General features: G+C 32.8%; 2 protein-coding genes across 2 annotated transcripts in view; both read right to left on the bottom strand.

Moving 5' to 3' along the window:
- Positions 1-5,271, bottom strand: part of LOC107014657 (ribonuclease J) — a 13,537-nt gene extending 8,266 nt beyond the window's left edge. The window contains exons 1-8 of the mRNA XM_015214662.2: positions 4,927-5,271; positions 4,112-4,340; positions 3,651-3,774; positions 3,178-3,234; positions 2,212-2,403; positions 2,014-2,091; positions 871-1,053; positions 693-773 (exon numbers count right to left, since the gene is read on the bottom strand). Of these exons, the coding sequence (XP_015070148.1) occupies positions 693-773; positions 871-1,053; positions 2,014-2,091; positions 2,212-2,403; positions 3,178-3,234; positions 3,651-3,774; positions 4,112-4,340; positions 4,927-5,035 (1,053 nt within the window). The 5' untranslated portion in view covers positions 5,036-5,271. The remainder of the gene's footprint in view (positions 1-692; positions 774-870; positions 1,054-2,013; positions 2,092-2,211; positions 2,404-3,177; positions 3,235-3,650; positions 3,775-4,111; positions 4,341-4,926) is intronic.
- A 1,284-nt stretch (positions 5,272-6,555) lies between these two features.
- On the bottom strand, positions 6,556-10,155 carry LOC107015367 (SWI/SNF complex component SNF12 homolog). The gene is made up of 2 exons (XM_015215620.2): positions 8,340-10,155; positions 6,556-7,036 (listed from the first exon to the last, which is right to left on the bottom strand). The coding sequence occupies exons 1-2, from the start codon at positions 9,845-9,847 to the stop codon at positions 6,964-6,966; spliced, it is 1,581 nt and encodes a 526-aa protein (XP_015071106.1). The 5' UTR covers positions 9,848-10,155; the 3' UTR covers positions 6,556-6,963.
- Between the last annotated feature and the right edge of the window lie 5,593 nt (positions 10,156-15,748).

Raw genomic sequence — 15,748 nt, 5'->3', positions numbered from 1 at the left:
TTGCCCCCCCCCCCCCCCCATTTTTTTTAATAACCGTGGTATCTAAGCCAGCTTGCACGTATCTCGACTAATTCCACGGGATATCTCCCACCTCCTACCAGCAGGTACCAAGGCTTTTCATCCCAACACATTTCAATTCAAGTAACATTTGGACAGGCCAATAACCCGCCAATTTATTAACTTGGCCCATTTTGACCCACCCAAATTCAACACAATCCGTCCATTTGACACCTCTAGTGTAATCACAAAATCTCATACAATCTATAAAGTCACACCATTGAGGAAGTGACCCCTCCACTAGAAATACTTTTTATGGCTTTAAGATGACCAAAGTGTCCTTCGCATATGATGTCAATGAATACAATTCTGGGGTGATGGTGGAAACAAAGTTAATTTCACTGCATGATAAATATTAGGTAAAATTCCGAATATATCATCTTAATACAACTGAATAAGAGTTTTTTTAAAATCCTTGCCTTGTCTTGTATCGATTTTACACAACCCTCTACCATTTATATTTTTTCTTATGGTTTACACAACTATGGCATAGAAAAATATGTAAGTCGAGACTTGTAAGCTTAACAATCTTGTACAATTGTGCATGTTAAATAGCTTATGATGTTCTTTGCAAGAAAAAGTTATGTCCTCTAGTCATAGGAGACCTTGACAACTTAGGCCAGTTAGGCCATTACCAGAGTCGATGGGTCGATTGGTGCCTTCCCATCTTTCCATGCAGCGTCAAGATATGTCCTCAAAGACATGCCAACAAATACCTATAAAACCAATCATGTCATAATCTGAATCTGGGAAACAGAAAAGATAGTCTAAACAATACTAAAAGATCATGAGAACATGTGAGAGACTGTATACCAGCTTTCTGCCGGTCAAGTCAGCTGCAGCTTTCACACTGCCAAGACGATGAATGTTAGATGCAAACTGGGTAGTGATAACCCTTCCTTTGGCAGCTGAAATGCGCCTCAGCAACGAATCTGCAACTACAGTTTCACTGAGTGTCCTTCCAGGGGAAAGGACATTTGTTGAATCACTCATCATCTGGAAAAAAAAAAGTACTCATCAATAATTTCTTTTATGTTTGCTTCAATGAGAAACATATCCTCCATTTTTTCATCCATGAAGTTAAACATAACAGAATGATGAAAAAATAAATAGAGGTGTATGCACATAAAGCAAATAAGGATATAGGATTAAAGATAAATTGGATATCCACAGCTGTCCCTGGAAGAAAAGATCCAACAACATGTGCAAAAAAATGTACATGTGCAAACTTGAGAATTAAGAGATTTATAAACTCAAACATTAACATAGTTAAGAAAGACATAACAAATTATGCATGAGAGACAGGAGAGAAGATTGCAGCTCAAGAATGTAACAAGGGGTGAACGTAACACTATATTTGAGGCAAGCTATGAAATAATTTCCAGTTATGAAGCAAGGAACGAGTATAATCAAGAGACATGGGATGCTATATGCATCACATGTTCAAAGTATATATACCAAAATATAAAATAAAAGACATTTTTCTATATAAGACGTATTGTTTATAGCAGAGAAAAGTTACAATTACGAGACTGTGGTGTTAATCTAATTCAAGAGGATTTTTCAACACTTAGGCAAATCTGCATGTTAAGAGAGAGAGAGAGAGACTGAGCTCAGAACACGGTGGGAGAATATGCATCATATATATGCATGTATACACTCAATAAAAGAACCTAAAATCATCCAAAAATAACACATAATATACAGCTGAATATTTAAAGGAAATGAAGGAGTTCAAAGAAGATGTATATAAGGATGTACATGTCATCTAACCGAATAGCAGTTGCAGTATACTACTACAGAAAGTAAATAGTAATTCATTTGCCGACCATACAGTCTTCAAGCCCCTCAATATGTACAACTTCAACATTATTTCAACAGGTTGAACTGAGTCATTCTAAAAGTAATACGTTTAATTGAAAAGAAGTAAATTCCTTAATAAGATACTATCCGTACCAAAGTAACACCTTCTTTTGAAAGTTCCTCAAGGGCCTCGCGGTCAAAAACCTTCCCATCGAGTGGTGACTCGTCTATCTGTAAAAGACAGAATACTCATAATGCTACCAATCAAAAAAGAATACTCATAGGGTAAGATAAAGATCATAAATCTAAACATTTTTCAGGATGACTTATAAGGAGGACACAGTGTAATACCTTCCAGTCACCTGTATGGAGGATGGTACCATCAGAACAACGTAATACTATTCCACTACAATCTGGAATAGAATGGGTAACCGTTATAGGTTCTACCTCAAAGGGACCAGCCGTAAATTTCCTTCTTGTTTTAAATACCTTAAGCCTAGATGGAACAAATATCCCAAACTCCTTCAGTCGCTTCTTAATTAGCTGATTACAAAATAATAAAGATACTTAGTTCAACAGAAATTGACATGTAACACTGTTGAAAAGTTAACAGCAAAGAACATGATGTTCCAATAAATAAGTATGCAACAGTAGCCAGTAGGTATTGGTGTCTCAATTTGTGTGTATGGGTTTTGGATCATGCTCCGAGAAAATTGAATAAGCTTTGCAGGCTGAGCCTATGAGATAGTATACCAACGACTAGACCTTGTTCATTTTTAGAAACGGATCACTTCACCTTTTCCATTTTAATAACAATAAGAAATCCATCCAACCACTTATAGGAAAGAGAAAAGGAAAAGTAGAAAAGAGAAAAGAACAGAAAGGAAATTAAAGAAGAAGATCAGACGGCTGAGAGAGAGAGAGAGAGAGACCAAGGATAACAAATATAATAGTCAATAGATGAAGGAATTTCACTTTTTATATTTTTTGAGAAGGAAAAAATATGGAAGACAAATGAATGCAAGACTGAAAAGACGAAAAATCAAGTAATTTCAGATTTGCCTTTGCTTGGTAGGAGAGAGAAGACGAAAAATTTTGTTCTGTTACTGTATCTCAAGGATAAGCAGATACAGTATGTTTTCAACCATTTCTGAAAAAAAAGGTTTCCACTTCAATCAGAGATCTTCTCCTTTTCTTCTTTTGAGATAGAAGGCAGATTATGGTTTTATGAATTTAGGCTTCCAAATACCATCCTTGTGAACATAGATTACTATATAACCAAGAGCAGTCAAGAAAACTTATAGGATCTTAACAAACCTCCATTGTAAACGACGATGCAAAAATCGGTGTATGAGAATCCAGAGCAGGAATTACCTGTTAGGATAAGAGATGTCAAGGCAATATAAACTGAGCAAAATACACACAAGCATATTTGGCAATTAAACAAGAGGAACTGAAACACCAAAAAATACACTCCATGAATCAGAAAAGGCTAACACCAAACAATCCATAAAGGAGCGTGGTATGGTAAGGATGAGAAAATTCTTACTGAACCTATCAAATAAAGGACCTCAGATACATGACTGAACCTATCAAATAAAGGACCTCAGATACATGACCTATAGACAGCAGGATAAGTTCTGTATGACATACATTAGTTGCTTAGAAAATGTTAGAAGTATGATTCTCTAAATTAGATCCAGTGTAGTACATAGTCCCTGAACTGAATATGCAAATATATTTCCATCAGTACACATAAAAATATGAACAGATTAGAATAGAAACTTTACCCACGGCAGCGCACCGATGTGGTCTTCATGTCCATGGGTTATAATAACTGCTTCAATTTTGTGGCTCCATTTCTTAATAAATGTTGTATCAGGAATAATCTTCTGGACACCAGGCTCATCATAGCTGGAGAGGCATCCAATAAGATCCCAAGTCAGCCCATGACAAAGAAATATGGACAATGTAACTACATTCAAAGCCTAACACGGCTAGTACCATCTAAGGAAAGAAATTCTTTAGATAACTTTTCATTACCAGTAGGAACTTTTAAGTTATAAATAAAAGTTAAGAGGAGCTTTCAGTAGGAAAAGATGACAGGACCCCGGGACCTCCACCATTAGATTAATGACTATAACAGAAAGAGTAATCAAAGAAGATTCATTAAAGGGAGATTCTGCAAAAGTTTCTACACAGCAATATCATTGTTAAAAAGTTGCACGAATGGCCAGTTTGTAACACCTACCCTGGGAACATTATTCCAGCATCAATAAGAATATAACGATCATAATTTCCAACAAGCATGCAATTCATCCCAATTTCTCCCAGACCACCAATAGGAAGAACACGTAGAGGTGGGCCATCAGACCCTTCATAGAATTGTTCCATCCTTCGTTGGACAGAATCATCAATGCTTCTTCCAGCACCCTCCAATTTATCGGGTCTTTTACGAGGACCTTTTGATCCACGTATGCCTGAAATGACACCAACTTTCAGCAATAAATAGATTAACCAACTTTCAACAAAGTTCTTCCCAACAGCGTTAGAAGCAAGGAACATCTCCAAGCTAAATCATTTCATATTAACACTGCTCATAGTGTGTGTATGTGTGACTAAGCAGACAATTTACTCACAGGTAATGCAAGAAAAGATACAATATATGTTTGTAAGTGTATTCATAAATCAATGATACATCTACTGACTTTACAACTGTAAGGGACTTCATGGCATACTGTGAAAATCAAGGATAACATTACAGTGATTAAGTCAATCTCTAACACGATACGAACTGCAACCAGTAACCGGAACGAATTCAATAATGTTTATTACATAAGAGTCAACAATTTACCCACTAAAAATAGCTAAGCATTTAAATTGCTATTACTTCATTTCCTTCGTAGTTCTATTCGCTCGGGAAATCATTGTTTCATCAAAGTGAACAGATTACTTTCTAATACTCCAAAATTTCTCATTCCATCACTTCACTCTTACCATTATTCATTACTTCAATTCGAAAACAAACCAAAAAAAAAAAAAAGGCAAAGTAAAAACGGCACGTACCGATAGAAGAAGTAGATGGAGTATAGCAAGAAATAAAATGTTTTCTAGGGTTTAGCTGATGACATAGTTTGTACGGACAGAGTGAAATAGCACTGAAAGCGGCGGCCATTTGGATGAATGCTCCGGCACTGGTTACTCCCAACTACTGTTGAAGGTATCGGAATGGCTGTTTATAGGTAACAGAGAAATATATGGAGGAATTCGAGAGCTTATTGCTCCGGCAACTGCTGAGGGTTTAAGGAGGAGGAGGAGCGGGAAATGGAGAGTGTAGTGTAGTTAGCAGAGAGAGAGATAAAGGGGAAAGAAGAAGATTTTGTTTGCTGAAAGACAATGTGACCGTAAAAATATCTTTCTTATCGGTTTGGCTTTTGCTTAATGGGAAAACTGAAAAGATTAGAGGGATGACGGAAGGCACGTGACTACGCAAATTTTATTTGAGAAAAAATAAACAAATACAAATGCTTAAGTAATTAATTATAGGCAAATTACAAAAATCACTTAATTTTAAGGTAAAATTATAATTTATACCTTAAAAGTTTATAATTACAAAAATCTCTCAAAACGTATACAATAATATAAGCGCTGATACATTAATGTAATGTGCGAGATATAACGTACATCTTATACATGATACACTAATCTGATATGCGAGATTCATTAATTTGATGCGCGAGATACACTATTTTGATGCGCGAATTACTTTTTATACATGATATAATAATCTGATGCGCGAGATACACTAATTTGATGCGCAAAATACATTAATGCGATGCGCGAAAATGAGAGATTTTCTCATTTGAAATTTTCTAAAACTAAGAGGGAATAATGATAATAAGTAAATTAAAAGGTGAAATTTTCGTAATTAATCAATTACTTAATATTGGTTTGCTTGGAGCATCTGTGATTTGGTTCGGAGGTTCGAGTCACACTAAAGGGCATGATGAATTGAGGAAAGACTATTGATACCCTTCATGAGGTGGGTTTGGAAGGGGGAAATATAAAAGAAAGTATATATATATGTCATTTTCTATCTTATTTTTTAACGAATAACTGCGAAGCTATATAATTAATCACGAATTCACCAAAACTAAGTTATTCTTAGTTCAAATTGTATTTATATAAAGAAAATTTTGTGCATAGAAGTTTTAGAATTTAATATTAACATATGATATTCTTATTCATAAAGTTCAAATTATTACTTCGCTTTAGTATTAAAATTCAGTCACATTCACACTAACATACATCTCAATGGAATAATATACAATGTCTATGGATTATTGAAGTTGCGCATGGCAAATTTCACTCTAGTGTAGTAGCCTACAAACAATACAGAAGCACTAGACAAATCTTGTGTGATTATTTCGACCAAAAAATCATGCAATGGATTTCGAACCTAAAACCCCAATATCCCTGCTCAACCAACTCAATCACCCTTGTGGGACGTAAATACCCTGTGCAAACAAATTTTAATTTGTTGGATTATAACACAGGTAATCAAACATCTTTATGAAATGTGTAAAGCGCATGGACCTTCAAGGCAAATTTGAAGCTCTAATCAAATTCAAAGCCAATTGGTTGTCCACCAATTGGAAGGAGATTTCACTTTGGCTCAGCAATAACAACTTCTGGTTACAAAAGAAAAAGGCATTTTATGTGCCTACAGAGCTATTCCAGCATACATCTACTAAATCACCATAAAGTCAATATTGGCTAACTAGAAAATGCTGAGTAGCTGTGAATTCAACTCCAGCCATTAACAACCAAAGCATTTGGGGCCATTTCCAACATAATTACAACAACTAGTAGGAATTTTACCAGTTTCGAAAATGAAAAGAAGAAGTAACCATTTACATCGCAAAAGTTCATTCCTCTTTATCCTTTTCTTAGGGTGCAATTGACAAATCCCAAACATTCCTGCTTAAATACAATACAATAAGCTCTTTCGCTATCAGCAGAAGTAGATTATTAGAATGCTTCTACATAAGATACCCTAGTTTATGTCGGACATCCTTTGTCCGAAAAATGGCCCGACAAGTCCTATTTTCTAGCAGAATGGTCAGCACCAGAAGCATGATTGCGATTCAAGTAGCGCACAACAGCGTCTTCAGTCCTATAAGTTTCACAGAAAGTAGATTACATGATCTGAAAAGCTTGTGAGGTACAAACAAATATAGATATCTTAAGACAGATCAAACAAGACACTTTCGAAGTTCAAACAAAAACATTTAAGTTATAATGATTGTGATTAGATGGAGATCATGTTTCAGCCGGCTGCATTCTGATTAAAAGATTCATCTGTTAGATTAGAGATGTTTCCAGCATCAAGATAACATGATAACATTATTATTTTTTTTTTTGAGAAAAGACATAAAGTGGCACATGAAGTTGTCCCGAATTTTCAAAAAAACACCTTAACCATGCGGGCACCCTATTACCCCCACAAAAGTATTCAAGACCTTTGAAAATAGACCATTTCGACTCAGTTACTCCCTATGTTTGTTTTCACGCAGATGAAGCCTGTGAATGAGAAACTTTGCTTCCAAAAACAAATTAAAAAGCACCACCTGTCAATTCTTTCTTTATTACTTAATTACTTCCTCTTTTGATCCTAAGTCAAACACACTAATCCACAGTGCTATGCTGTCTTTAAAAAATCATCTTCTCTCTTGAACGAAATCACCCCAAAAAGGTAAGAACTTTCTAACTTCTTGTTAATTTTCAGTAGTTCAAGGAATACTTCCCACATCCTAATGTACCTAATACTGAAAGCCCATTTAAAATGGACAAGAGAATCATAATCGGGGTCTGCAACGGAGCTCCGGCGAAATTTTCAAGCAACGACCAATGCCAAAATGAGCACCAGAATGAACTTAACATAACACAACAAAAAGCCCCAATCGGTAAGCTTCCTAACAATTCAAAGGTTAAGGATAACCAAATTAAGGAACTCTCAGGTGAAGGAATTCAAGTTCAATTTTTGGGCAATTCTCAAAGCCATCAGTTTCATGACATTGAAGACAATGGAAGTTTGAATCAAGTTCATACTACTGAAATTCCAAGCTCAACATTTCGGGTCGGGTTAAACCTGTGTTTTTGTATTATTTAAATTAAATTAATTAATTAAAAGGGGGTGTTTCTAGGATTGATGAGAAAATGGGTCAAAATGGTCTATTTACAACGGTAGTTCATACTTTTTTGGGGACATAGGATGACCGCATAGTTAATGTGTCGTTTTTAAAATTTTGAGACAACTTCAGGTGTTACTTAATGTCAAATCTCTATACTTTTTTTCCTTTTGGAGGATATAGTGACCATAATATTGAACAAAAAGAATATCATTATGCAGCATTGTGAACACAGAGAAGTTAAAGCCCAACTAATCAATAATTAGGATACTTAGGAAAGAAGCTTACCAAGACTGATTGTAGAATTCAGAACGCCTCTCCATTTCTGAATCACGGGTCGAATCATCAGAAACAAGCTTAAGATCCCTGGCTTGAGATGCAACTAATGCATTAACAAAATCGGTAGGTGACTGACTAAATCCCAGGAAGAAAGCTCGCCTTCTCTGATGTTCATGGATTTGCTTTAGAGCGGTGGAAATAGCTTCATCGTATGCATCAATCTCCTTGTTCTTATCTAAATCAGATAAGAATGTGGAGAATTCCTTCTGCAATGTGAAGGGAACATCAACCAGTACATCATAACAAGTGTTCCCAGCTGGGCTACTTCCAGATAGCTTAATCCTGTGCTCCAGGTGAATAGGTTGAGGGGCAGTCAGATGCGGATGAATCTTTTGGGAAACCAGGGAAAATTTCAACTTTTCTTCTCCAAAAATCTTCCTTAGAGGAGGATCACAAGTGAACGAGGAGGTGTCATGGGATATCTGTAGCTTCTTAGTTTTTATGTAGTACCAAAGAGCAGCTAAAACTTTAGCTCGTGTCTCAACCTCAATGCCAAGAACTTCTTGCAATGCTGGCGATAGTTTAAATTTCTCAGGCATATAATTCATCTCCAGTCTGATGATTGCAGTAAGCTCCTTATCCCCTTTCCTCTTAATCTCAAAACCATCGTGAAGAGCTGGAGATCGAGAACTATCCCACAAAATTACATGGTTTTCAGGATATAGACTTTGATCCAAGTAAACAGTAACTTTCTTGAAGAAAGATGAAAACTTGGGGCAAGCAACACCCAATTTCTGCTCCCTTTCAGATGCTTGAGAACCCGACCCACCCCCCAAGATCCTTCCGATAATCTTAAGAGACCATGAAGCTGGCTCAGCCGAATTGCTGTCCGGATTAGCTGGTGTCTGATTCGCAAAAGTATTGAATACATAAATTCTGAGAGTTCTCTGGAAACGCGCAGGACTCTTAAGGGATTCCAACATGTCAATCTTCTTTCTAGAAATAAGAGCATCTACACGACCCTCGAATTCAAGCAACTGAGAGTAAAGTGCTGACTCGGGCAAACTCGCAGCCACCTTATCCGGTATAAACCTGTCAGAAACTTTTCGCTTTTTCCTACGCACAGCAGGGGTTAATTCCATTGTCTTTAAAGGAGAAGCAGTTGCTTGACCATGGTTAGATGAACCACCGGTCCGAGAAGGTGGTCTATGGAGCACTTTTCTAGCACCCCCAGAAGCTGTATTGGGTGTAGAAGCAGCAGGGGATGAAACACCAGCATTGGTATTAACCCCTGAAGTGATGAAATGGCTAAAGGCCTGAGCTTGACCTTGAAATGGGGCATGAGATCGTGATTCAGATAACTGAAAATGGCCAGGGAAATGTGAACCCCGTTGTGCTGGTGACTGGGAGAAGTGACGAACAGCTGGTTGATTATGGTTTATCGGCATAGATTGAGGAATTTGAATTGGAACTGAGGTTCCTAAACTAACATTCTTAACTGGATTATTGTTATTCATAGCGAATTTCTACTTAACAAAGCTGCAAACCAGAACGCGTGATCCTAGCAAAATTAGGGTTCCTTTTCAAGAGAGGTCTTCATAACAATTACACAAAAAGGAGGAAGACAAGAACCTGAAATAGAACTATGCCGGAAAAATAAGATACCGGGAGGAGTTCGCCGGAGAAAGAGACGGATGCAGCAAGTTCGCGGCGGAGGGAGAGCTGTAACCGGTGGTAGTTCAATGAACTTGGCCCAAGTTCTGCAAGAGCAGCTAAATAAACTCACTTTTTCGCCCACAACACGGCCCAAAGTTTGTGTAATACACTTCTAGTTATTGACATATATAATTTTCTCATACTCCCTCTATTTTATATTAATTAAAAATATATTTTTATTCTTTAAATTAATTTAATCGTTTAATTTGCAATGTTACTTTAAAAAAATTCTTTCAATTTTATCTTTTATGAAAATTAACTATTAATTAATATTTAGTTATTTTAATTATAAAATTAATAATAATTAATAAGAATAAAAATATAAAACTATAACTAATTTATGTTTTAATCTTCTTTTCTTAAAGTGTGTGAAACACCTCAACAATTCAATTAATTTAAAATAGAGAGAGTGTTATTTAATATATTAATATTGCAATTTAAAATAAATAATACGATATTCAAAAGTAAAAGTCTTTAACATTAATATTTATACAAGTATATATCCAAAGATAATTAAAAAAAATTAATAATAATAAGTTGAGCTTCTACATTAACACTATCTTTAACAACTACAATCAATATATATATATATATAAATGAGGATCTTCATTCCGCCTATGTGGCATGCCTCAATGATCAGAAAAATTATTTCTATTTTTTTTAAAAAAATAGGACTTTTTAAATTATTTCTTACACAATAATATTATGTGTATATATATTTCACTATTAATTAGTTATTTAATGATAATTACACCTTTAAATCAAGGAATTCCAAAAGGCTACCATATTGCCTCAAACGTAAAAAATTGCTTTTATAATATTTTTTTCCTAATGTCCATTTTGTACATATTATTTTTAAGTTTATATTATTATAAATTTTTTAGTTTTTATTGTTATTATAATTTATACCTTCTATTTTTATTATTTTTTTTTTTAAAATAATATATAAAATAAAACTAGATAAAAGATTAGGTGATGTGGCAAATCTCAATCTCAATGGCCACTATTCGTATTTATCTTTTTTTAAATCTTCTAAAAATTTATTCTTTATTTATATGCTAGGTTAAAAATCAATTTAAAATTATATTTTTTAATTACACCTCCCTCATTAACTCTTCTTTATTTCTCATTAAAAAAATCAGTTTATGAAACTCAAACGACTATCATTAATCCCCTAATAACTCTCCCTAAAGGGCTACTCTACAAAATAAAATAATCTTTTATCTTCCTTGTATTTAATTCTCATGACTTCATCTATCACTATATAAGTATCCGAAATACATGTTACATATGACAAAAATTGCTATCATCTCAATAATTTAGGATATTATGGTTAAATATATTTTTTGGATGTTTTTTTTTTTAAATTTTCATTTTCAGTTTTTATATGTACTGATTGGTTCCAACATATGGAGTCGAACTTCTTATTTTGCAGGTATATGTTCAAAGGAGCATGTTAGAGGATCGCAAGATAATCAAGATTCGAGACTAAAAAAATGTTTTTATCCTCCACATGATGAGTAACAAGTTTAATGTTGCTTCCCTAATTTTATATATATTAGTTGAAGTGCTTAAGATTTTTTGTTGTTTTTTGTAAGTAGTCTGTTATTTAAAATTCATCACGAATTTTAAATATAAAGCTTTTTTTCTATTAAATTATATGTACAAAAAAAGTAAACTACAAATGTGTTATTTGATTTTCTGTTTTCAGCTTTCTTCTTATAATGTTATCGTAGGAGAGGTGATGTGGCATGCTTCTAAAGTCAAGAATGACATTTATTTATTTTCTCAATTTTTGACATTTTCTTAATTTTTTACATTTATATAATTTATTTAAAAACCTACAAATTATACATCACTTACATTAATTTAGAAAGATCAAAAGTCATTATTATTTAAACTAAATAATTGATACATTTTAAATTTTACATTTTACATCCGTTTTGCTCATTTTTTCATGGATGAATATTGAACCATAATTATAATCCAATTAATTTGAACAATTAATATATTCAATGTCTTATGTATGTGTTTCTTTATGTTCTTTTATATTCCTTATTTATTTTTTGTGATTGTGAAACTTCACTTTTGCAGGTCGTTGTGTTTATGCCTAGAGGTTAAAATGTCTAATTTTACACACACAAAAAGTTAATTTTTTTTTATGTGATATGTATATTAAGTTTGTTTAAATATATTTTTTTTATATTTTTTTAATATTATTTTATACTAAATTGGGGTAGGATTACGTGTTATAACTCAAAGGAATAATATCAATTTTTACTTTGCAGATTTACAATATTTTATTTTTAATTTGCATCTTTCATACTTTATCTTGAGAAATTCATATGATATTAAATATTGTATTTTGATAAAACTTAATGAATTCATTCTTACGGACAAATTAAGGTATGTATTGTTTTGATTGAGAACTATTTTATATAATCTTTATTAATTCTTACTCAACATTCAAATCTTGATATTTTGATAAATCAAGGAATCTCATACTATATTTCAATTACTACATAATTGATGTATTCTTTTGGTTGAGAACTACTTTGAAATCTCTTTATTAAAATATTTCTTACTCAATATTTGATAAAGTTTGATATCATGTGTTATAATCTACATCAATGTGTCTCATATATTCGACCTATAACATCTACCTCAATGTTGAATTCTAAAGTAATTACTGCTTCCGTTCATTTACTTATCATATTTTACCTTTTATGGTTAATTTAACTATTCTCAACACTCAACTGAATTAGATTAATTCACTATTTTAGAATTAAAATTTAAATATTTTGAAATATGTACGAAAAATACTATAAGATTCAATGGTTCTCACATTAATATGATTTAAAAAAATACATTTTAAGTATAATATAGGTGAAAGTTCATATAATTTAACTCTCAAACAAAATATAAGAAACAAAATAAAATGGGATCGAAATGTATATACTCTACAAAATCATAAACATTTTTCTACTTCTTAATTGACACTGTAATTTTGAGAGCTATTTTTATGTATCATTGATTTAACAATAGAGACAAAACTTAACTTTTTAATTACAAATATATCGTTGCAGTGAAGTTGAAATAATTCATACATATTTTGCAACTTTTTTTATTGTACCAAACAATGTTCAATCAAACATAAGTAACAATATATACTACATTAAATGGAATACAAGCATATGATAAATCAATTATAAGAGAGAGGATGAAGAGACTAACACTCTAAAGAACACAAGCTCCAAATACATATAGAGATTGTCAAATTCAATACTTTTGAAAATTTTGTAAGATAATTTATAATATTTGTTGGTTTATTTAAAAAAAATAGTATAATGATGTTTTTCTCCAAATTTCTTATGATTCATTTAGTCTCAATGTTCGGAAAATCGATATAGACAATATACTTTGTGGTTCTTATTTTTTTCTTCTTTTTTTTGATAAGTATATTTGTATATGTATTTGTGGTTCTTCAATTTTTTTTAAAAAAATAAGTTTAAAAATGATTTTATATATATGCTCAAAATATATACAAAATTTCTTGAAATTCTTTTCTTTCTCTACTTCCTATTAAGAAAAATAATTATTTTTTTCTTTCACTTATAAGTTTATTACACGAGTACCTATAGAAGATTAAAAACTTTAAAGTGATTATAAATAATATATAAATTAAAGATCTTTTAAAGAAATAATTGAAATGAGAGTATAATTTGTGCATAAATTTTATTAGAAATATATAAACACAATTTATATAAAAAAATTTAAAATCGCGCATAGCGCGATCAAATTCACTAGTACTACACTATAAATTTAATAAGACGTGATTTAATTGGGGTACTTCAGATTAACACGTGCACAAGCAATTTACGTAGTATCAACACATAAACATCATCACACTTAATACACTTTACAAACCCACCCACCCACCCCCACAAAGAAAATATCGCACATACAATCGATACGCATATGTAATAAATTTGAATTCTTAAATATATTGTGTGAGTATATGTGGTGGTTCTCCAACTCATTATAGAGGTTTTCATATGATTTTTTGAGAAAAAAATTTGATGCTCCAGGGTGTCAGATCCATGAGCTATAACACGGAAAAATTGACGAATTTGAGTAATTCTTAAAAAAAAAAAAGATCTCTAAATGCGAAAATGGACGTGAAAAAATGGTACGAGTATATGTGGTGATTCCTCAATTCATTACAGAGGTCTTCATAAGGTTTTTGAGAAAAAACAATTAGGGTGCTCCCAGGCGCCAGATCCAACACACGAGAAAACGAGAAATTTGGGTAATTTTCAAAAGAGACCCTGTAAATGCGGAAATGTGCATGAAAAAATGATATGAGTATATGTGGTGATTTCTTAATTTATTACAGAGGTCCTCATAAGGTTTTTGATATAAAAAAAATTGTGGGCTCTGGGTGCCAAATCCATGGGTTATATAACACATGAAAAATTGAAGAACCTGATAATTTCTAAAAAAAAAGAGTCAGTAATGCAGAAATGGGCATAAAAAATGGTGTGAATATACGTTGTGGTTCCCCAACTTATTACAGAGGTCCTCATGAAGTTCTTGAAAAGAAACAAATCCACGGGGCACACAAAAAATTGAGGAATTCGGATAATTCCTAAAAAGGGCATGTAAATGCAGAAAATGAGCGTAAAAAAAATGGTGTGAGTATACGTGGTCGTTACCCAACTCATTACAGAGGTCGTCATAACTTTTTTTATAAAAAAAATATTGGTGCTCTAGGGGCCAAATAAAATGGGTGGTTCCCTAACTTATTACGGAGGTCCTCATGAGAATCTTTGATAATAAATAGATCACCGGGCTATAACACACAAAAAATTGAGGAATTTGGGTAATTCCTATAAATGAACCTATAAATGCAGTAATTAACGTGCAAAAAATAGGTTGTGGTTCCATAACTCATCACGGAAATCCTAATAAAAATTTTTGAGAAATTTTTTTTGGTGCTCTTGGGTGCCAGATCCATGGGTACACACGAAAAATTGAGAAATTTTGTCAAAAAAAGAGTTCGTGTACGTGCTCCTGGGCGCTGAATCCATGCGTTATACACACGAAAAAATCGAGGAATTACTAAAAAAAAGAGCATGTAAATGTCAAAATAGGCGTGGAAGAAATATTGTGAGTATATGTGGTAGTTCCCCAACTCATTACGGAAGTCTTTATAAAGTTTTTTGAGAAAGAGTTTCTGGGTGCTCCACGACACCAGATCCGTGGGATATATAATACACAAAAATTGAGTAATTTGGGTAATTTTTTAAAATAACTTGTAAATGTAGAAATGAGCATGAAATAAAAGGTGTTAGTATAAGTGGTGGTTCCTCAACTCATTACGAAGGTACTCATATTTACCCATTGAAAATGGATTGGAAATCTAATTCATTTAAATTACCCATTTAAAAATAAATAGTTAAATGGATAAAATTGGTGGGTAAAAAATGTTTATTTACAAACAATAATAAAAAAAAGTGATAGATGGTGAGGTAGTAAGTAAATCTTTTTTCTTAAAAAAATGAAACTTTTCTTTTTACATTTTTATTTGGGATACGGTGGGGTGGAGATAAATTTTTCATTTAAAAAAATAATAATGAAATTTTTAAAAATTTTGTCTTTTTTTCTGGATGGGTTAGGGGTGATTGGGGGGGGGGGGGAAA

The sequence above is a fragment of the Solanum pennellii genome, chromosome 3, assembly GCF_001406875.1.
Source record: "Solanum pennellii chromosome 3, SPENNV200".
Taxonomy (NCBI): domain Eukaryota; kingdom Viridiplantae; phylum Streptophyta; class Magnoliopsida; order Solanales; family Solanaceae; genus Solanum; species Solanum pennellii.
Note: the sequence above shows the minus strand (reverse complement) of the source record. Positions and strands in the feature narration are given on the sequence as shown.